This window comes from Trachemys scripta, chromosome 9 (assembly GCF_013100865.1).
Source record: "Trachemys scripta elegans isolate TJP31775 chromosome 9, CAS_Tse_1.0, whole genome shotgun sequence".
Taxonomy (NCBI): domain Eukaryota; kingdom Metazoa; phylum Chordata; order Testudines; family Emydidae; genus Trachemys; species Trachemys scripta.
The window spans coordinates 29,604,544-29,627,815 of record NC_048306.1 but is presented as its reverse complement, the minus strand read 5'-3'; the positions used below and the strand labels follow the sequence as shown (position 1 = coordinate 29,627,815).

Genomic DNA, 23,272 nt, shown 5'->3' with positions numbered 1-23,272 from the left:
TGAAATGATTAAACTTGCATTAATACTCATTTTACAAAAATCTGATGGACTTTTGATGCCTAGGGTTGAGTAGAAGACATATTTTTTATAAAAGAATCTACAAATACCTATATGTTGTTTTTCAGAGAATACAGTTTGTGAAAGCCAGACAAGGATGCAGAGGCTTTCACATTCTCAACACTATCTTTTCCAATTCTTACAAACAAGGGATTGGATTCTTGAAGCCTGTTTACTAAATGTTAATATACAAAATTATGATGAATCAAACAGCATAAAGCAGAACTATCCTCATTTGAAATGACAGCACAAATCAGAAATATCACAACAGGCCCTTATTTTTGCTCCTTTTAACAAATACTCATATTCATCTTGTACAAGTACAGTACCTTCAGACATTTCACTGTCAGCTCCCATTTTCCGCTTCCTGCATTCCCCCCTCTCCCTTCCTGATTCAAAACCATCCCTTTAACACATCATTCCTAATTAGATGATTAGTGCTTCGAAGGGCAGGAGATAAGTCATTTGCATAATTTAATCATAAAAAGAAGTTAAAGATACAGATTTTGCTGTTCGTTTGTACAATTATCTTCTCCGGCCTGGGGGGCTGAGATATTAATGTGATTAAACAGTATTTCTGCAAACAGGCAACTATGTGTCCTCTATTAAAGCAGAGCTGGAGGCAAATGAAAAATTAATTTTAGAAGACAATCAATTTTATTCTACATGACTGTAATAAATAACAGCCCATCTGCAGACAAGTCATTAGGCCTTGGGAGGGTACATGTGTCACAAAGTCTAAATGACACACAAGGCTGAATTTTCCACCAAAACAGAATGAGTAATAAATGGTCCACCAGCTGTCATTTCAACCTAGACAGTCAATACATAGGATTTCCTAGAAAATCAGGTGTACATGTAAAGTACTGATCATACACCACCAGTTAAACCTGTACTGTGTGCATAAATCCAGGCAATTGCTGTTTTAACATGCATCATGCTTTCAAGTCCAGCTTGTGAATCGTATTTTCCATCCATATTAGCATGTACTACACTTATATTGGATAATTCCTTGTTTTTTGTGAGCACTAGTAGTGCTATGAAAGGTAATGTTGTTGGGCAGTGTAGGAGGACAGGAATAAAATGGAGGAGTCACATAGGTTTAATTTTTTAATGACTAATCTTCCGCAAGCTGTATCAACTTTCTGTATTTAATAAATACACTGAAATAAATTTTAGTGAAAAAACTATAACAACTAAAACAATCATTCTGTTTTAAAATATCTAGGAACTTCAACCAAGAGCCACCAGATTCAGATTTTCCAAACTATCCTTAGCAATAAACTTCCTTTTAAAAAAAAAAATTTTAGTTCCCCATACAATGAGTGTTATATAGAACATGACAAATCTCATGTGTGTAGTGCATGTGCATGTTCTATATAAAAACACACATACTTGCCAGTTAGTAATTTTGAAGGCTCCCTTTTTTATAGTACATTTTCATGTGTACTCTTTTGTAACCCATTCTCTCTCACATGTAGTCCTCTCCAGAGGATTATAATGGAAACCAAATAAAATGGGAACATAGACAATACCATATCTCACTGAGATATCTAAATAGCCCATAGCCTTATATGTTAACAATTTACAATTTATATATCTATCTATCTATCTACATATATACACACACACACACACACACACACACACACACACACATATTAACCATCCAATACAGGCAGTCTGCAAAAAAATGTACTGCTTTATTTTCCCAAATACAAAAAAGGCCATATTTTATTTAGAAAAATTATTTAGGTGCACATTCATTTAAAGAGTAACTGTCAAGATTTAAAACATATATTTACAAAATTTCTTCAACTAGTTTATTAAAAACACTTTAAATTATTAACAAAAGATTTTTAAACTTTTTAAGCTTTTACCATCTGCACTGTTAATTTGTTTTTTTCACTTCAGCTACCAGATAAAGTGAAACTATGCTGGTCGAGATATTCATAGTCAATTTCATATCTTGGTTCTCATGTACAACAGCAGTACAATGCTGACGTGTTTGGGTTACAAACCTAATAGGGGAATGTTTACATTGAAAATAAAACATTCCATTGAAATTGAGAAAACATTAAATGAAGACATTTTGATTCACATAACATTTTGTGAAACCTCTTCATACCCAAAAGTACTTCACAGCATCCTTTTAAACTGGCTGGGAAATATCACTACACAAACTGAAACTAATTAATCAACCTCATGCAGTAGCTCAGGGCAGTGGTTGCTATTTGAGAGGCGCAAATAATTCATAGAAAATTAGTAACAACTCATAGTAAATTATTTGATAAATTTAACCTCTGTCACAAATTCTCCATATACACATTACAGTGTTCTCAAATGCATTTGTTACTCAAAAATGTTCACCAAATAATTTCTACAAATAATCATGTTGAGGTTGTGATTCACAACTCCCAGATCCTTCCCAGCATGGCTGCTGCCAAGCCCATTATCCCCCATTCTGTATTTGGGCAATTGGTTTTCCTTCCCTAGGTGTAGCACCTTACATTTGTCTTTGTTGAATTTCATTGTTGTTGTCTATTACCCAGTTCCCCAATTTATCAAGATCTGAATTTTAGCTGGAGCCTCAAAGTGTTTGCAACTCTTCCCCATCTGCAAATCTATGTCATCTGCAAATTTGATCAGTATGCTCTCTAGTCCTACATCCAGGTCATTAATAAAGATGTTAAACAACACCAGACCCAAAACAAATCCCTGTGGAACCCCATTCGAGACCTCCTTCCAATCTGACATCATTCCATTAATAGTTACTCGTTGTTTGTGTTGTTTAACCTATTATGCATCCACTTAATGGTAGTTCCACCAAGTCCACATTTCTCCAGCTTACTTATCAGAATGTCACGTGGAACTTGACAAAAGCCTTGCAAAAATCCAGATATATTACATCTAGCACATTCCCCCATCCATCAAACCAGTTACCCTGCCAAAGAAGGAAATCAAGCTGGTTTGGCATGATTTGTTCTTAGTAAATCCATGCTGGCTGCTAGCGATTACCCCTTCATCCTCCAGGTGTTTTCAAATTGAATGTGTTATATACTGCTCTAGTACAGTGGTCCCCAACCTTTTTTGTCTGGCGGGCGCCAGACGACGAGCCATGGAGGACTGTGGCAGCGGACGAGCATCTGCCGAAATGGCGCCGACAAGCAGCAACGTCAATAGGCGTCGCCGTCGAAATGCTGCCGAGAAGCAGCGGCATCCAGGGGCATCGCTGTCGAAATGCCGCCAAAAAAAATCGGCGGCATTTTGGTGCCGACGCCTCTGGATGATGCTTCTCAGCGGCATTTTGGCAGATGCTCATCCGCCGGCCAGTACGCGGGCGCACTTAGACGCCCGGGTGGGCACCATGGCCCCCGCAGGTACCATGTTGGGGACTCCCTGCTCTAGTAGCTTCCCAAGTATCGGAGTCAGGCTGACTGGTCTATAGTTCCCTGGCTCCTCCTTTTTAAAGATGGGCTGACCTCCCCTGTCACCCACAGGTGTTGGAACAATTTTTATAGTGGGTGTTGAGAGACACTGAACCAAAACTGTAAATCCTGTATATGATGGAAACCACTTCAAGCCAGGGGGCGCAGCAGCACCCCCAGAACTCCTAGTTTCAGCAATTATGCTGTCATCCATGAGCAGAGCCGTCCTTTGGGTATGGCAAATTGGGGCGACCGCCTCAGGCCCCGTGCTTTGGGGGGCCCCGCAGGAGGCAGGCGGGGAGGTGAGGCAGAAGGGCAAGCAGGGAGAGGAGGCTAACGGTGGGCAGGTGCGAAAAGGAGCCGACCTACCAGAACCTCCCCCTCGTCCAGCGCTTCCTGCCTGCCAGCAGGCCCCGCCGATCAGCGCCTCCCCATCCCTCTCAGCACCTACCACAGTTCAGATGTGTCGCGGCATCAGGAGGCGCTGGGGGGGATGGGAGAGGAGCAGAACTGGGCGGGGAAGAGGTGGGGCAAGGGCGGGAAGAGGTGGGGTGGGGCCTTAGGGGGAAATGGGTGGAATGGGGGCAGGGTCTGGGCAGAGACACCACCCCCTTGAAGATTAGAAACTCAGCGCCTATGTCCAGGGCCCTGCACTCCCCTAGAGATTGCCCTGTTCATGAATTTGCAAATATTATTGCCAGTGGCTCAGAGGTTTCTTCAGCTAATTCCTTCAGCACCCTAGGGTGAATGGCATCAGGCCCCGCTGACTTGAATTCATTCAAATTATTCAGAAGATCTTTGCTGTGTTCTTTACTTATCCTGATCTGCATCTCCTCCCCTTTATTGTCCATAGTAACTTTGCTAGTAACCTGATCACGTGTTATTTTTTGTGAGAAGACTGAAACAAAGCAGGCATTGAGCAGCTCTGCCTTCCTATCATCTTCTATTACCAGCTCACCTTCTCCACTGAGCAGCGGGCCCACACCATCCCTGATCTTTCTTTTTTTGTCTGACATATTTGTAGAACCCCTTCTTGTTATCTCTAACATTTCTTGCCAACTATAACTCATTCTTTGCCTTGGTTTTCCTGATTTTGTCCATGCATGCTCACACTATTCCCATGTATACTTCCTTGGTGACATGCCCCTCCTTCTATTTCCTGTATGTATCCCTTTTGGTTTTTAGATGGCTAAAAAGCTCTTCTTATCTTTCCTCTGCATAGGAATACTTGAGGTTGAGCCTCTAATATTACATCTTTTAGGAACTGCCAGCATCCTTTGACTCCTTTTCTTCCTAATTGGTCTTTCCATGGGATCTTGCCTACTATTTTTCTGAGGTGGTTGAAATCTGCCTTTCTGAAGTCCAGCATCCTTGTTTTGCTGTTCTCATGTCCTTCTTTCCTTAGGATTTTGAATTCTATCAGATCATGATCACTTTCTCCCACATTCCCAACCACCTTCATGTTTCGCAACTAATTCATCCCTGTTGGTCAACACCAGATCCAAAATGGATGGACCTCCTAATTGCTTCCTCAAAGTTGTCCCTTATACAGATTTGCAGGACATATGATGTTTTGCTGTAACAGTCTACCAACAGATATCAGGGTAGTTAAAATCCCCTATTAATACTAACTCATGTGTGTTAGCTAATCTTGTTACTTGCTTGTAGAATGCCTCATCCACTTCCTCTTCTTGATTTGGTGGTCTATAATAGACCCCCACCATAACATCGCTACTGTTCTTTTCCCTTTTTATTCTCACCAAGAGACTCTCAGTAGGTCTGTCGCTTTCTTCCTCTTGGATCTTGGAGCAAGTGTATACATTCTTGACATATAGCATGACGCTTCCTACTTTTTTCCCTTACCTATCCTTTCGGAACAAGCTATATCCCCCAATGCTGGTACTCCAATCATGGCAGTTATCCCACCAAGTCTCTATAATGTCAATTAAATCATAATTTTCTTCATATTCCATCACTTCCAGTTCATCCTTCTTGTTCCCCATACTCCTGGCATTCTTATACAGACACTGAAGATATTTTGCTGACTGCCCTTCTGCTTTTCTTCTTAAAAGGATGCTTTTAATCCTTTTTTCATCCATTTTATTCAATAATCACATCCCTTTCATAACAAGTACCTGCAGTGGATATCTGCCACAAGGAGGCACCAGCAATTTAGCCTGGCTGCCGCCTTCCTATTCCGTGCATACCAGATATTTACTGATTCCTTCCTTAAAGGAAGACAAAAAGATAACCATTCCCCACTTGGACATGTGTACCCCATCCTTCCTAAATAACTCAGGTGCCCAATAATACATGTTCAGATGAGGAATTACCAATCCCCTGTGGTCACATATGAATTTAGCCCCTACTCACGCACCCCCTAGCCTTACCAGCCTGCAGAGGCTTTGTAGCTCCTCACTATACTCTCTGCTGCAACTTTTCAAATCAAATAATCATTACCCAGGATTTTGTCCCCAGAATCTGCCAGAAATCTCTCTCAACTCTGATCATCAAGTCGACCCCCTTACACACTTCTAAATTATTTCTGCTGGGTTTTTTGTTTATATTAGAGGTAAACAAATAGAACCATGTTTTCAGGCAACAAAGGTGAACAAAGGATGCACTTGTGCACGAAGAATCCCACATTTGCATGAGTAAAACAGGTATTTGCAAGTTAATGAGAACTTGTGCAAATGTGGGGGTTTGCATGTGCAAAGGGTACACATTCATTTTGGTGGGAGTACCCATTACACTCTTGTTTGAAAACATAGCCCATGTCTTGAGAAAAAACATTCTAACGGTATAAGAAAATAACAAATCTGCAACAGTTCAATAAAAGAAATTAAACAAACACACTCTGTTATCCTACTTTCTGATCTCGCCAGAACCTCACAATGGAATTATATTGCTGTATGCAGGGCTGTTTTTCTTTTTTTAAATTATGAAATAAAGATCTGCTGTGACCTTGTAGATGGCACCAGGCTTGGCAGCAGATGGACAGTGAGCTTGGTAGCTTCTACAGTTAATCCAGCTCCATTCAATTTTCTTTCTCCAGGATTTGATATGGATGATGCTGGTATCGTGACTGTCCACCAGTAAACTGCATGCTGCATGTGGTCTTCTATAGCCCATCTTTCTCTCTTTAATGAATGTGGTGAGGAGGAGATTTGGCCAGTTCAAGGATGGCAGAAATTTGCCTCCTGACCACAGGGATTCACGTGACATTCCATATCAATGGCTCGGATTTTAACCCTGCCATACTCCAGCACAGTTTCTAAACTCTGCCAGGGCTGTAGCCTTTTGCAGAGCTAACGTTTAACACACACACATTCACATGCTCCACAACGTTGGTCTAGGAATAAAGTGTACAATGTATAGGAGATGGAGTGTCTACATAAGGGATCGGCAACCTTTGGCACGCGGCTCGCCAGGGTAAACACCCTGGTGGACCGGACCCATTTGTTTACCTGCCACGTCCGCAGGTTTGGCCGATCGCGTCTCCCACTGGCCGTGGTTCGCCGTCCCAGGCCAATGGGGGCTGCGAGAAGCCGCGGCCAGCACATCACTCAGCCTGCACCACTTCCCACGGCCCCCATTGGCCTGGGATGGCGAACCATGGCCAATTGGATCCGCGATCAGCCAAATCTGCGGACATGGCAGGTAAAGAAACTGGCGCAGCCTGCCAGGGTGCTTACCCTGGCGAGCTGCGTGCCAAAGATTGCTGATCTCTGGTCTACATACATTCTACAGAAAAGATGTATTTAAGGATTTATAAACTCTTCATGCTCTCCTGCAATATCTGCATCAGAGTACACCTGTACAAGGGTTCTGTCTTCTTTCCCAGACTCTACCTTTCTCTTGTGCTTTAGAACTTACAGAATTCTTAAAATCCATCCCCACAGCCCAATACTGTATTCTGAACTATGAAAACTCCATAAAGTCCTATACATTTCCTGACTAAGAGTAAGCTACAAAACACATGGCCCAAAGTTTTGACCAACTGCCAACCAAATTTGTAAAATCCATTGGATTTTATAGATACTAAAAACAAGAAATAAATCTTTAAAATCATGCAAAATACTAACCAGACACAATGCTCAGTGAGGCTGAATGAATAAAATTTGTTCAGAGTTTCTATGTTAAGGAGTTTTGGAAATACACAGTTCCAAAAAAAAGTCAAGATTTTTCAAAGATCAAAACACTTAGTTTTTAAACTCATTTATTCAGAATACCATGCCTGATTATTTTGGGGGGAATTTCACATTACTTTTCCCTGGAAAGACAGCAATTTTGAGAAATTTCAGCTGAAAAAAATACTGGTCTTATAACAGAAAATTTGGTAGAGAGAGAAAGGATGTTCTTGTGGTAAAGGCACTGATCTGAGATTCAAGAAATCTGAGTTCTTCTTCTTAACTCTTCTACAGACTTCCTGTATGATGAAGGCAAATCACTTATTAGCTGTGTGCCTCAGTTCCTCTCTGCAAAAGAGGGATAGTAATGCTTCCCTACCTAACATGAGGCTGAAAGGCAATATTAATTCAATGTTTGTGAAGCCCTCAGATGCTACAAGTGCCACAGAAAACCAATAAACTTTATCACAAAAAGCCTGCTGTTTCAGTAATATGCTCATCAGCTAGAGAAAGCACAATTCTCTATTTTTTAAAAATATATGTGCTTTTGTTAGGTTATTGTTCAAGGTTTTGTTCAGATTACATATTCTCTTGTTTTATAACTGCTACCATTTTGATTATAGCTATCTACTTGTACATTCTGAAACAGAGAGAAAGGGGAATCAAGGGGGACGAAAAATTAAAAGCCTTTCTAATTTCTATTTTTCAACAGTGTTTCCAAGAACACGTGTGATCATAATTTCCTTAAGTTTGATGGGAACTACACACATGCATCCTAAGGAAAACATATTCCGAAGACAATAAAGCCACCTCCAAAGCTATGAAGTATGAAATATGTCCAAGAACTTTGCAAAACCCAATAGAGTTCATGTTTGCCTGCAGCAGGTCCTTTCTGATGGTATTTATTGTTAAAAAATCAAATCCAGTAGTCAAAGCCTGAGCCTGCAGCAGGGCAAAAGTAATGTGACTGGCATTTATCCACTACCAAATGCATAATATGCAATAGTTTAAAATGCACTTACAGTATATGGATTCAATATATTATATTTACTTTTCTTAAAAGATTTTAATTTTCACAATGTTGAACACCTGTGTTATTACTACATTGAAGTAACTAACTCGTTCTAATGCGGGAATTTGGGCTGTCATAAAAAGATACAATAGACTTCTTTATGGTCAGAACAGAATGTGTTTTCTACACTCATTCTCCCTTGGAAACAAAACACACAATATTTCATCAACATATATGTCCTCAGAAATTTAGCATGTAATTTGGGGGGCAGAAGGAGTGCAAAGATATTTCTTCTCAATTTTAAATATTAGAAAGTTGGCTTGGCATATATTCATGACTTCACTATTGCCACGTAATGTGATCATCCCAAACTCACGGCAATAAACTTTCCTACCACAATGTACCACCCTGTGTTCTCTAAGTATACTGGACTAAGCTTTCTATTTGCATTCATGGTAATAAGATAATTTTGATTAACTTAACAATTAATAATGAAGTGTTTTGTTTTAGTTTCACTTTTCCTGGAAACTTGGTAAACAGAAAAAACAAAACAAAAGTTCTGAGGATTGGTGTAATTAAGGAAAGGACATAGTGAGGATACATATATAGTCATTTTTAGACAAATCCACAGGATAGATATAATGAAAAATAAAGGTATGTGCCGAAAATTCTATTTTCATTACGTGCCCACACACAATATATGACATATCCTTAAATTATAGGCTTTTGCAGGGGTCCTGAAGTTAGTTTCTGGAGTATTCCTAGGAATCTCTCACACAATAATGGAGCTGTGAAGGTGGCTTTTATTTAATTTATTTATTTATTTATTTTGAGTATTCTAATTCTGTATGTACATATAAGTCCCATTACAAAGGATTAACAAACCACATCCCCACTGATGCAAATTTCAATTCTATGTTAAACCCAATTTTTACCTAAATTTCTTTATAGGTTCAGATGTGTTATGTGATAGTATATGAAAACTTATCACAGAGGGACTTTGGCTGGGAGCAAAAATGACAAGGAACATTAACAATATTCACAAAATTAAGTAGAAAAAAAGCCAAAAGCACTGGATTTTTTTTTCCTGAGGAACTCAGTTGTTCTTGATATTGAGAAACACAGCCCCCTGTTTACAGTACACCTCTACCCCAATATAACGCGGTCCTCGGAAAACAAAAAATCTCACCGTGTTATAGGTGAGACCGCGTTATATCGAACTTGCTTTGGCCCTCCCTGTTCCTTGTTCCCTGACCGCCCTCTCCAGAGACCCCCGTCCCTAATCACTCTGCTACCCAACCCCTCTGCTCCCTGTCCTCTGACTGCTCCGACCCCTATCCACACCCCCAACCCCCTGCAGGCACTCACCAGCAGCGGCGGGAAGTGGAGCAGCCCGGCCGCAGCCTGCTCCACTCCGCCACCTCCCAGCCACGGCGCTGCTTCCCACCGTTGATGAGTGCGGGGAGGTTGGGAAAAGCACGCCCCCCAACACTCACCTGCGGTGGGAAGCGGAGCGACGCGGCTGGGAGGTGGCAGAGTGGAGCTGGCTGGGGCCGGGCTGCTCCGCTTCCGCTGCTGACGGTGAGTATGGGGGTGATCCATTCCCACAAGCCCCCTCCCCCAAACGACACGGCTGGGGCCGGGGCGAGGGAAGCAGAGCGGGCTGCTCCTGGCCCCCCGCTAATCCCCAGGGCCACTCTGGGACTGCAGGGCCCCCAAAAGTGCCCCCCCACAGCTCCTCCCTCCCAGACCGGAGGCGGGGGGAGAGCCCCTGCCCGCCCCGAGGCCCTCTGCCCCTTAGCCAACCCCTCGGCCCCAGCCTGGCCCGGCACCCTTAACACGCTGCTCAGAGCAGCGTGTCAGAGCTTTACCGCCTTGTATGCGAACCCGCGTTATATTGGGGTAGCGGTGTATTAAGTTTAGAAATGGGTCATTTCTCCAAGAGAAGGCAAAACAGGTCAACATAATCTTCTGACATGAAGAACGGAGCCATTTCTCCCACTTGGCATGGGATACTCTGAAGAGTTATCAATCTGATGAGCCAGTGAGATGTGGACTACTGAGTACAGCAACGAAAGGGAACATGCATTGATGATGCAAGTGATTATACACTTCAACTCATTCCAATCATAAATGTACTGACTGCACATATTTTTAAAAACTAAATAAACCTGAAATAGTTTACTTCTAAAAATATACTTTTTAATTCAAACAACCCTGAAGCCACTATTGCATTATTTCACTCTATTTTAAAACTGATATCTAAAAATAGCCCCCCCCCCCCCCCCCCCCCACTAGTTATTATAGCTCTTTATTTCAAAAGGATAACACAAACAACACTGTATTACAGAAGATGATCCCAAATCTCTAGGGGTCTATTCTGATGTGCCACATATAACTTTTATTAGTATTGAGGATAATTAGACATGTATACTGAAGGGAAAGGGATCTCAAAATATTTAAGATTTTCACTGGGTTTGCTGCTGCAAAGTGTCATAGAAATGATTCAGATTAAGAAAGACAGCAAGTTATCTGAATTGCTGGATAAAGTTATCAAAATTTGCATTATGCATCTGTATATGCTGTATATTATAAATATAAAACAAGACCATATTTTATGTCAGTATTTGGTGATGTGCAAACTACTCATACTTCAGTTAATAGTGTCACCAGAAACCTTCAATTAAATAAATTAATAATACAGCCTTAGGCTGCATTGGTAATATTTCAGATGCATGATATTGTCAGATATCTCAAGTTGTATACAGTACATCGCAAGTATAATATTTTCAGATATCTTGAGTTTTATACATGAATAAACTGTAACAGCTGGATTAATAAAGAATAAAACAATCACAACATTGTCTGTGATGGTATTACCATACCTTTAAGAAAAGCAAAAAAGAGACTTCCTTCTAAATAACAACTAAATGCTCAGTGTCTAACATATTGCTGCAAGCTATAATGGTTATAACTGTTAATCCAATACACCTTTTATACAAACCCATAAACACATGAGTGGAAAAATAGCACAGATGTTCATCTCTAATGCAATTTCCATTCAATTTCCTAAGTGCGGTCCCTGTGTGCAAACTAGCTTAACGTTATGTTTAGCTTGCAAATTCTTTTAATAAATAATGAGTGCAATAAAACTGGTAGATCAATGGCAAGCTGAGAAATCATAAAAAAAGCCTTTTGTGTTCAGGTTGTTGCCGATTTCAAACTTTAATCCAGAGACCAATCAATATTACTTTTTCTTTTTAACCCATCACATAAATAGCAGATAGACTAAATGTAGCTTAAATGCTGCTACCAGATATCAGCTGCCAGAAACTTGATAAGATCATCAGACACAACTGAAACTGAACATTTTAGACCTTAACATACACACTACATTATAACAAGCAGACTTGTTTAAAAATCATTGTACGACAATAAAATTGGTGCTACTCTTTTGTTTTGGCTCTTTGTACTTTTGGGGGTGGGGGTGCAGTATTTATAACTGAATCAAGAAGGCTCTGACAATACACTAACAAGCAAAACAGGCTTAACAGGTCAAAATAACGTACAGCCACAGGAAATGTAATCTCCCTAAGATTGCTTGTGACAGTAAACTTTTTATATATATGAACACACATACACATACAAAAAAAGGCAACCTACCTATGCCACCAAGGACGAGAGAAATGCATGTGAATATAAGTTTCATTAGGATTGGTATCTTGGAACATTTCAGGGCAGGCTACAAAGTGCGCTACTTAATAAGTATCAATGTTTCTAATTCACAGGTTGTAGAATGAGAGAAAAAATACCTATTACCAAGCCAATTTGGATAACCATGCTTTACCAATAGGGAATCAAGATCAAAAGTGCACTGCCCCAAGGGACAGTTCTAATATCAAGCAGGATAAATCTAAATCACTGAGAATCATTACATACTAGTGTACTTGTTGTACTTGGTAATTCATGTTTAATCGTAACATATAAAAATCTTGCCTTAATTTACACTGAAAGAAAAATGTCATAGTACTACAATATCTCTAATGTACTTTTCAAAACAATCTAAGGAATCTCAAATTGTGAATGTTATCATCATATAAATTGCCATTTGTACATTTGATTGTTTTTTCTTGTTGCTCTTACAGTTTTTTATTATTTTTAGAGTACTCCAGATAAAGATAGGTTAAAAATTGTGCTTTTTGTACTATCTCCGTTTACATAATAAGTTTTATTAAGCTGAAGAATAATCACACAAAGAACTCTGCCAAAAAAAAGGAAGCGAGGGTGCCTGTCAGGATTCTATTGATTAGACAAATATTTTAGATTTAAAGGTGTACATCTTTGTTCATAACTTCAAATAATTTAAAAATTATACTAATGCAAGAATATGCAGAGCAAAGAATAAAGGTCCTGAGTTCTGTGGAAGAAAGATCAGGCCCAAAATTATTTATGGTACTTTCTGAGAAGAAACACATGTACATGCCAATTCTTTCCTTGATATGTAACAGACTTATCACTTGCAGAAAGGAAATCAAATGAAGGTTTTAGCATTAGGACCCAATTCTGAAAACAAAGGCTCATATACTAGCAATATCTATAAATAAGTTCTTACTCATCCCTTGTTCTGGCAACCTTGCACTGATCTCAATGCGAGGTTCACCTGAGCAAAATCGAAATATGGACTTTAAGACTAGGCCTCAACATCTTTTAATGTGGGCACTGACAAACTGTTCTGACATAATTAGAATTCCAATTTGTAAAATTTGTTCAACCAGGATTTAACACCGACAGAATTCCCTAGCAAGAGTATTCATACAATTGTTATAAAATATTTAACAATAAACAATGATCTTTCATTCCAAAGCTATACAATAAGCAGTATAATTCCGATATAAGGATTTTTTGCTCTGGGCCTCAACTGTCCTGGAGTTCACTATCAGCTTACCATTTAAAAAGCGGACACGTACCCAAGAGCAGCCTACACAGAGTATAATTTCATGAAGTTAGAGCTGGTCACTTCTGACTTTGTAAGTTTAATGCTACACCACACATTGATATATTGGATAAATAAAGGTACATGTAACAATGTTAAAGTGTCAGGTTATTTGCATATACTGCATATTTCTATTACATACTGTTTCCTTTATCAAACTGGAACTGCTGTAGCAAGAATGCTAAGAAGGCAAACATAAATCTACATCTGTAACAGCTGCTTTTTCCCACTTATCCTCAAAAGACTTAATGAAAGGAAAGTAACAAGTTTTTTAAATATTAAATTTGTACATGATTAGTCATTTATAAAAATAAAATGTTAACATAAAAGAGATGGAAATGATAAAGTTGACAGAGATTAGATTGATGCATCTCACAGGGTTCACAACAAATCACAAGATATTCATTTACCTATTAGAGAGAAAACAAGGGATGCCATTAAAAAATAACATAACAATACTATAATTGTGTTTAATGTAGTTGGGAAGATCAATTACAGTGTAATAACAAGGACCTTTTATGCTTTACATAAGCTTCTTTAGAATTTAAAATAGTCGGTGAAAGTCAGAATTCTCCAACCTATTTTATGATCTGTGATCCATGGGTTCTACTCCAAAATAGTGGATACCTGACTATGTGGATCACAAAAAAATACTGATCAACAACTTTTGTAATATTTTCAGCAATAAATGGTGAAATAATAATGGAAGCACAACAGACAAGCTGATTCCTCTTCTGCATCAAACAAATGTTAAACCTAGATGCGTTAAATCCAAAAGAAATACATTACTGAGAATTAAAAAACTAACTCCATCCTCTAATCAATTTGGACACAATTATATTCTATTTATAGTGACACTTTCAATGTGTCCCAATCTTATATTATTAATTTTGGTCATTCCTGTTACAATGAAATATTAATATTGAGAAAATGGTCACACTATTAAAAAGCTATGCTACATTTAGATTTTAATATTGATTTCTAACATTTTACAATAATTAATCATTCAGTATGAATTTATAAATGTTTAACTTTGTATTACAGGGTGATCTGGAGATTAATATTTTCCCCAGATTAATTCTTTGATTAAGTTTATATCTTTGCCCTGTTCCAAAAAGACAATTTAGTTATTCTAACAGAACTGAAAAAAGGGGATACCGCCACTTTAAAAGCTTCAATCTCTTTGACATTGCTGGCAGTGTATGGGAACATTAATGCATCTGTCATGATAACAAGCTAAGAATAACATCTAGACATCAAACCGAGCAGAGAATCCATCTGAAGTGATTCATTCAGATCTGTCTCATTGATTTATTAAACACAGGGCAACATCTGCAGCCTCACAGAGCCGCCTGGCAAAATTAATGCAAGATCAATTCAAATGGAAAAAAGTGCAAAAGAGATAAATCAAAACACAATTTGCATGCAGTTCCACAATCAGGCTTATTGGGTGCAAATGCTCTATTTCTTTCCCAAAGCAAATGAGTTTAAATGTTGTTTTATCTTTTTAGAATTGTGTGATTTGAAGTGACAGTGAAGAGTTCTGCAGGTTGAGATGGTGAAAAGGGAAAAGGAGAAGAAATGCTTGCAAAGACCTTTTGAATATGCAACAAGAATATCATTAATACCTAATTGTTTTGCTTTTTTGTCTTTGCTCCAGAAACACAGTATTTTCAATTTGAAGAAGTTACACTAGAAAATTTAAATAAATGTAGACAGGAAAACTATTAAATGTTCATCTTTTGGAAAAAGCCAATTATGCTACAGATGGAAAGCTCTACTGCTATCAGAAAAGTAAAGAATTTTGATTGTGGTTTCTTCATATTAGATTTGCCTATGAGAAGCATTTTTACAAAAGCCAAAGATTTTGAGATGAATAAAATAACTTCAGAAGGTCAAAGATGTTCATCTTAGTTATTTTTCGAAAGGTATCAGTAATTTCCTTTTAAAAATGGAAAAAAAATCTCTTTCTGCATCCCGACAACGTCCACTACACTAGCAAGAACCCTCAATAAAATGTTGTAAGTAAATCTCCCCATCCACAAAAGAAAAAACAGAAAATTGATTATTTTAATTTTAATATAACATCACCTCCTAAACTAACAAGTTTTTGGCAAGTATGAATTAACACTAAATATTTACTTAGGCAAAGGCAAAGTAGTTTATGGAAGCGTAAGTGTACATTTAAAATCAATATACACATGGACGCTCTGTGCAGTGGCACATGACTGGATTGTTTTAATTATAATCTTGACATCATTCTTCTAATAAAAGACAGAGCATTGTTGACTATGGGGCTGCTTTTAATAGACAACATGACTAGACCCTCATTATGCCATGAAATAAAATGTCTGCATTTACTGCATAGATTCATTTCTGAAGTCTTTAATTGTTTGTGAACAAACCAAAGTAATACAAAATATTAGCTTAACAAAATAGTTTAAATTTGTCACAGAAAATAAGCCATGTGTTGCTCTGCAGTTCCCTTTACCTGAAAACACTTTCTCATGTGAAATATTTTACTATATGTTCACCAGATAATCCAGAGCAATACTACCACAACAGTCTACAGCATTCATCTAATACAAATGCCCAGAAGAATCTTATCAAAAATATTCTATTGGTTGGGTATGAATCATACATATGCAATTGTGATTTTAAGGGTCTATTATACATTGTTGTACAACTGTTCTTAATGTAGTTGTATATTAAGTTGTTATAACGCAATCACATTATACAGCTTTTGCTTTTAAATCTTAGAATAAACTTTATAATGCTACAATTAATCAATTGGTGGTCTGATTTGAGTAATCTTCCAAAATATCATAAATTATTTCTTAATTAGGCTTTGTAAAAAGATTCACTCATTCTTGAAGTTGCTACTTACAATGAACTAACTTATGAAAAGGTTAAAGTTTTATTTCATGGTTCCTAAAAATAAATTATAACGATGGATAATTAGACCTAAGGCTAAGAACATTGTTTATAGGGATGTGTGTACAACATTATATTTATACCACACAAAAAAACCTCACTTTGGTGTTAAGGAGGAAAAATCTCCAACCAAAACTTTCACTTGTAGATGCATTTCTCTATAATTCTTAAGAGCTCTGTAGACAAGTTCAATTAAGAAAATATTGTGTCAGAGAGAAGGAGTGAGAAAAAAAGTTAAATATGTCCATTCTTTGATTAATCTACACTGCCGTGTTTTTCATTCTAATGCAAAAGCGCAAAATGCAAAACTGGAAACAAGTTGTTGTTTGTTTTTAAAAAAATCAAAGTAATATAGAAAGAGAAAAAAATCAACTATGAGATATCTAATTACTTTTCCAGCGATTCTCGAGCCCGCCTCAGCATTTGAACATGATTTTAAATACAATCTGCTATAAAATTGTTTTTATAACTCAGAGGATAAGGAAGGAATGTACAACATTTTGGAATTGCAAGATAAAATGCTTAAATAATGTGGTAGAACAACACATCTTCAAAGATTTTATTCTAACTTTTCACTGATATCACAGTCTTTTCCTGATTTTACTTCCCAGGTATAGGAATACAACTATTTTACACTGTATGACAAAATGAACTTTAAAATGTATTATGTAATTCATAGAATGTGCACAGTAGTGTCCAGGATATGTTACATTTAGTAAGAGACAAGAGAATTCCATTACGTATGACAATTTATCTATTATCATCAGACATGAAGTATACTGGGCTGGTCAATAAATAATTTGATTGGCAAACTAAGTGTCAGGTTAAGCATTTCAAATTATCATGATACAATACGATTAATATTCCTAAGCTGCAGGCATTCAACTTTAAGATAATTCATTTGAAAAAAGTTTGTTTCTCATGTACTCATAATCGCTATTACGCACTACATGTGTAGATCTGAATGCAAAACATATTGATAGTAGTGAGTTTATTTCCAGATATTGGTACTTTCAAAAGAAGAAAAGAATACTGCGTATAAACAGCGAGATAGTCAGTGGTGACATTAAATGTGAAACTTATCTTCAAAAATATCTTGGTAGCCGTTATCCCTAAACAGATGAAGATAAATTTCATTTCCGTAATTAGGTAAAAGGGCCTTATACACATGGCACATAAGCTTTTTCCTGTATAATCTTTTAAACTGAGAGCTGCTTTTGCCCTTGGACAGGTATGTGCTTTATTTCAGTCCTGTTGGTCTCTCTCTCCAATGCCCTAGCCATATTTTTCTGACTGCATCTCTTGGCTCTTCTGGCTGCATCTTTCAAACCCTCCTACAGCATCTCTTAGCTCCTATTTTCTCATTTGGAGCTCCTCTGCCCTTGCCTCTCTTTGCATATCTTATCCCCTCTCCCAGCCATGTGATTTTGGTGAAGAACAAATTGAAATAAACACTTATTTCAATATTTTGTGCCATTTTTGGTCAATTTGCACATATCTTCATGTCATGTGTATAATGGGGCTGTATCATCCACGCAGTTGTGTGCAATTACTTATTTCCACTAATCAACTTGATTGTTTTGTGTGCATTGCTCAAAAATGTGGTTCCGAGATCAACTTGCCAGTCAAATTTCAGAAACATGTTATTTTAATATTAGTTTGGGCACCAAAATTTTGTGAATATTTTGCAAAAAGCCAAAGATATTTTACGTGCTAGGTATGCTAAGGGTACCTTATAGAATTTTGTTCCCATCTTTTTCAAATACAGTAGTCACAAACCTTGCTTATACATCAAAACTTTGATGTGGCAGTAGTTGTGATGTCACAGGGTAGTATGACTTGTTGAAATAAATGGGCAGCAGGAGAAACTGAAAGTGAGCAAGAAAAAGAATACAGTTCATGTGGACACAGGCAGGAATGGAATTAAAGTAGCTCTGAAATGTCATCTTTATCACTGAGAACAAAACATAACAGGAGGAGAAAAAAATTTCCATAAGAATCAAAAGTCTAAACCTGCTTTTACTTAAGCCAATGGCAATGGAAGCAGGATCAGACCCCAAATAAGTGCAATAAGACTTAATTTCATCGTGTACATGCATTTACTTAAAACATGAAACCATCATATAGCAGAGTCTAAGTGGTAAGAACTAACCACCTGATTTCTAATATAGAAAGTTAACTTTTCCCTGCTGTAAGTCATGGCAGGCCTAAACAATGTACTTGTAAACAGCATATGCAAAGATAACGTTTCTTGTTAAGATAGAAAGATGAGTCTGAGTTTTTTCCTCAGAAATTGCTGAATGTTTAACTATTAGATGTCATCTAGAGTTCGCTCTCTTATAATTTACCCTTTCTTACTATATATTTCTATTAAGCCCTGAGAGTTTTTTGTTTATGAGATCATTATCATTTCTAAAGCAAGAACTATGAGGTCACAAACAAGGATTCTGACCCCCCATGTATGAAGAACCCAGCAGGGATCTTCCATGAATACAATCAGCTTTGGGTTTAGTCATTTAAGCACAACAGGACAAGGGCTATAACAACAGTAAAACCTCTTTGATTAAATAATGTACCATTATTCCAGAGTTATACTAAGCAACAGTTTGTCTGTAAACTACCCATACTCCTCAGGCACACATAGCACATGTTCTTTGGCTATCGTTATTTCTTTTGCAAGACTTATGACTACTGTATCACAAGTTATGTTCACAACCCAGACAACTAGAGATCATAATTTCCAGTGAGAGAAAAAATATACAGCTAAGAACTTAAAGCAAAAAGTACTGAGTTCCTTTTTACATAGTCATTTGAAAGATTATCTAGATACTATATTTGCGAAAAAGTGAATAATTATTTCATATAATTAGCCAAGTTCATGCTTAGTGCAGTTACCTGGTACACAGATTTAATAAACCTTAGCAAGAAAGTTCAACAGTTTAAGAATTTTGTGTAATCACCTACACTAAATCACTCCTCTTTCTCTAGAACAGATTTCATACAATTTATTGCCTCCTTTACACCATCTAACTCTGCTATGGTCCCTTCTGGCAGCGAGCATCATAAACTGTATTGCATGCTCCCACTGCTTCTGTAGTTAGAGACAGTGATTTAAGGTGGCCATACCGTACGGTCCAGAAAACTTGTCTAACAGTTAGCCAAAGTGAAGGGAGCATCCTCTGAACACTGCCTCATTCGCAACCTGACTATTCGTGCCAACGTGGGGTTTCCGTTTCTAAAGCATTGCTTAGTTTTGGCGCATCCTGCATCTCGACCCTCCCTCAAAGAGACCATCACAGGGTAAGAGGCAGTTTGCACGTTATCAACAGACCGTCCGGTATAGTCGTGCAGCGGAGCCCCACAATTAGGCTGGACTTCTAGGCGCTCATCTTCCCTAACGCGGAACCTGCAGGGCTGAAGGCACCTTGCAAGGCGCGCTAGGAAGCGCTCAGAGGCCTGGAGGGGACGCAGCGGGCTCGGGAGAGCTCGGTAGCGGACTCTTTGCTCTGTTTACAGAGAAGAGCCTCCGGGCTGGCCTGGCACGAGCAGCTCGGGAGCACTCTCACCACCCACCCCAGGCTTGGGACTCCCGCGGAAACAAAGTTTTCCTGGCGCGTGACTGTGCTCAGGGCTCCGGCTGCCTGAGGAGCGCAAGGTGCCTGGGCACCCACCCACCTACCCGCACCCTGGAGGAGGCTGAGCACACGCCCTTGCCACCAGTGGGCAGCCAGTGAGGAGAGGCGCCGAGCCGGGCCGTGAGGAGTGACAGCGAAGTTTGCCGCTCACCTGGCGTTGGTGCAGTCGTTGTACAAAGTTTCGAAGTCTTTCCTGGTGATGAGCTTGCAGCGGTTCACGCCGGGCTGGATGGCGCCCAGCCCCCGCAGGATGCGGACCTGTTCCACCGTGCACACCACGGGCGATATATCCAGCCGCTTCAGCTTGGTGTAGACCGTGTGCAGCCCCCCGACCAGGTGCTTGAGGAAGAGATCAAAGACCTGCGGCAGGCAGATCAGCTCCTGCCCCTCCACCAGGAAAGAAGCCACCTTCACCCCGTGCAGATCAACCATCTTACACTCGTTGCTGCCACCCCCTCCGCCGCCTCCCGTGCCCGCACCGCCGCCGCTGGAAGCCAGGAAACTGTTGACCAGGCTGTTGGTGAGCCTGGGGGACTCGGAGGGGCTGGAGGAATAGAGGGGGTCTGCCCGGAACAAGCTCCCCGGGCCCCCCACGCTGCCGCTGCTGCTGCCGCTGCTGGAAGTTGCCGAGATGACGGGAGGCGCGGAGGAGACAGCCATGGTCACTCTCTGCGGCGGCTCAGCCCCGCGCTCCCTGCCACGCTCACTCTCCCCAACTGTTTGCGGTACGACCCAAAACAGAGTCTCCCACTCACTCGCTCGCTCGCTCGCGCACGCAGCAGCCGCTCGCTCAGAGCCCTCCCCACCTCCACCGGGGCGGGGGGGAAGAGTGACAGCCCCCTCCAGCCAATGCGCCTGGCCCTCAGCAAGCGTGGCCCCGGTTAGTGGCTGCTTGCAGAGGGGAGCTGGGGCTGCTGCCGCTGGAGGAGGAGGTGGCTGCTGGTGTTGCTGCTGCTCGGGAGGGGGAGTGGCGTGGAGCCCTGCCTCCACCTTTTGCCCGCCCCCGCCGCCTCCTCTGACCAAAGTGACCATCTGCCAGCCAGCCTCTTGCCTTCGGCCACCTGGGGCTGCAGCAGCCTTTTCACTTCTCGCCACCCTAGGGTTGTCACCTGTCCATGTTTGCCCAGGACCGGCTCTTCTTTGCAGTTAGCAGTAGCTGTCCGGGGATGTCTGCCAGGGTGCTCAGTATACACTGCCAGCTGCCCAGTTCTGTGGGCTCAGGACCATCCTGCGTGCTCCGTTTGTTTGAGGTTTCTTTGTACCCCAGAGGCGGCAACCTTAGCACATGGGTGCATGTGTTCCCCCTCACACTTTCCTCCCCTTTCTCCTCTCCGAGTTTGTAGTGGGCTGACGGACCCCCTGTTTCCTCTGCCTGCCCACTAGCCCCCCGCCCCTTGTGGTTCACTGCTCCCATCTAGAACAGACCCCTCCCCCTTGCAGTAAGCTGTCCCCCTTTTCTCACATGCCCCCTTTCCCTTTGTGGGTCATGTGGCTGTAGGGTGACCAGACGTCCCAATATTAGGAGCTTTGTCTTACATATACAATTATACCGTCACCCACCCACCCCCGGAAAAAAAAGTGTCCTGATTTTTCACACTTGCTATTTGGTCACCCTATGTAGCCCCTCCCATCTTACATGCCCCCTCTGTAATTCCCTCTCTCCCACATTTTGTTGCTAGGCAGGCCATTTGTCCGATTTTAAGCCGGACAGTCTTGTTTTTCTAAGGTTTGTCCCTGTCCAGCACTAATATAAAACCAGACCTGGTTTAGACCAGTATCATTCTGGACACATGGAGGATGCCATTTTGCAGAGTGTACTGCTCTGCTTTCAGCAGCTTGACTTCACATGTACACCAGAGGGGGCGGGATGGGTGCTTTGCAAAATGGCGTCCTCCATGTGAGTACCCTGGCAGGGGCAGGGTCACACAGGTGGGGGCGGGCCACACTATTCCAGAAGTCCCATATTCTGTGGATGCATGAGTGGCCACCCTTTTTGTTGCCTACCTCCCTTGCCCTGCCCGCCCCTTCCCTTTACTGTTTGTTGCCTCCTGCCCCTGCCTCATCTACCATCTCTCCTTGCTGTTTGTTGCTGCCTGCCTCCCTTCACCCGGCCCCACTTGTCTTGTGCACCTGCATATTCTTGTGCACCTGTGATTCCCCTCTTTTCGATACCCCATTCACTGCATTCGCACCCACACTTATATACGCCCACCTAAACTCCCAGTGCAGCCGGAGTAACCTCCTACACTGCTTGTTGTAGTCCTCCCATCCTTTGGGTTTGCCTACACCCTCCACCTCCTCCCCCATGCAGCCTAGTGCAGAGGAGTGGCTAGCTTCCATTCTCTCTCCAACCACCCTTTCATTATTTACATGTCCCCATTTGGTGGCTGTTCCACCACCTGTCCTCAATAGTGGCCCTCAATCTGGGCAGAGACTGAGGGAAGGTTTCCTGGCCAACATTGTTGCCCCACCTCAGCTTTTCTGTCCCATCCGCCACCACAGCTATCACCAATACCTCTGCCAACATCACTGGTGTGGCAGCAGAAGGCACAGGAAGGGACTCTGTTGCCAAAAGCACCACCATCAATGAAGCCCCCTCAGTCAGCAAGAAGGGCAGGGCAAGAAAAAGGGCAAGAGCCCAGCACAAAAGGTTCCTTCTGCAGCAGCGGCTGCTACTGCCACGGTCCACCACCCTCCTGCTGTCCCTTCCACCAGCTCTAAAGGCACCCAATCTTCAGCCCCCAGGCATATGCCCAGGTGGCTGCAGACCCACCTGCTGTGGCCCATCCAACCATTACTACTGCTACTGCTGCCACTGCTTTCTCCTTTTCCATTTACAGTAGTTGGGGAACCTTCCCCACCCTGACCAGGAGGCCAAGTGTCTACCACCTCCTGGTAGCCACCTCCCCCCACAATGAAAACTATGTGCTGGTGTTGGCATGGGTGCAGGGCCGGTGCAAGGATATTTTGCCCTAGGTGAAACTTCCACCTTGCACCCCTCCCCCCAAATAAATCACATACATTATGCACAATATACGGTCACAGAGTAACATGTTATAATTTAGAATTTATGTTTCCGCGCT

The 23,272-nt window shown here is 40.9% G+C and overlaps 1 protein-coding gene across 5 annotated transcripts in view; it reads right to left on the bottom strand.

The window, feature by feature from the left end:
• DACH2 (dachshund family transcription factor 2) overlaps positions 1 to 21,118 on the bottom strand; it is a 497,031-nt gene extending 475,913 nt beyond the window's left edge. For 3 of the 5 annotated variants that reach the window (XM_034781240.1, XM_034781243.1, XM_034781242.1), the window contains exon 1: positions 20,341 to 21,117. In XM_034781240.1, coding sequence (XP_034637131.1) covers positions 20,341 to 20,849 — 509 coding nt within the window. In that variant the 5' untranslated portion in view covers positions 20,850 to 21,117. Of the gene's footprint in view, positions 1 to 20,340 lie in introns of all 5 variants that reach the window. The other 2 variants (XM_034781239.1, XM_034781241.1) reach the window with 1 other exon arrangement.
• Positions 21,119 to 23,272: the final 2,154 nt, after the last annotated feature.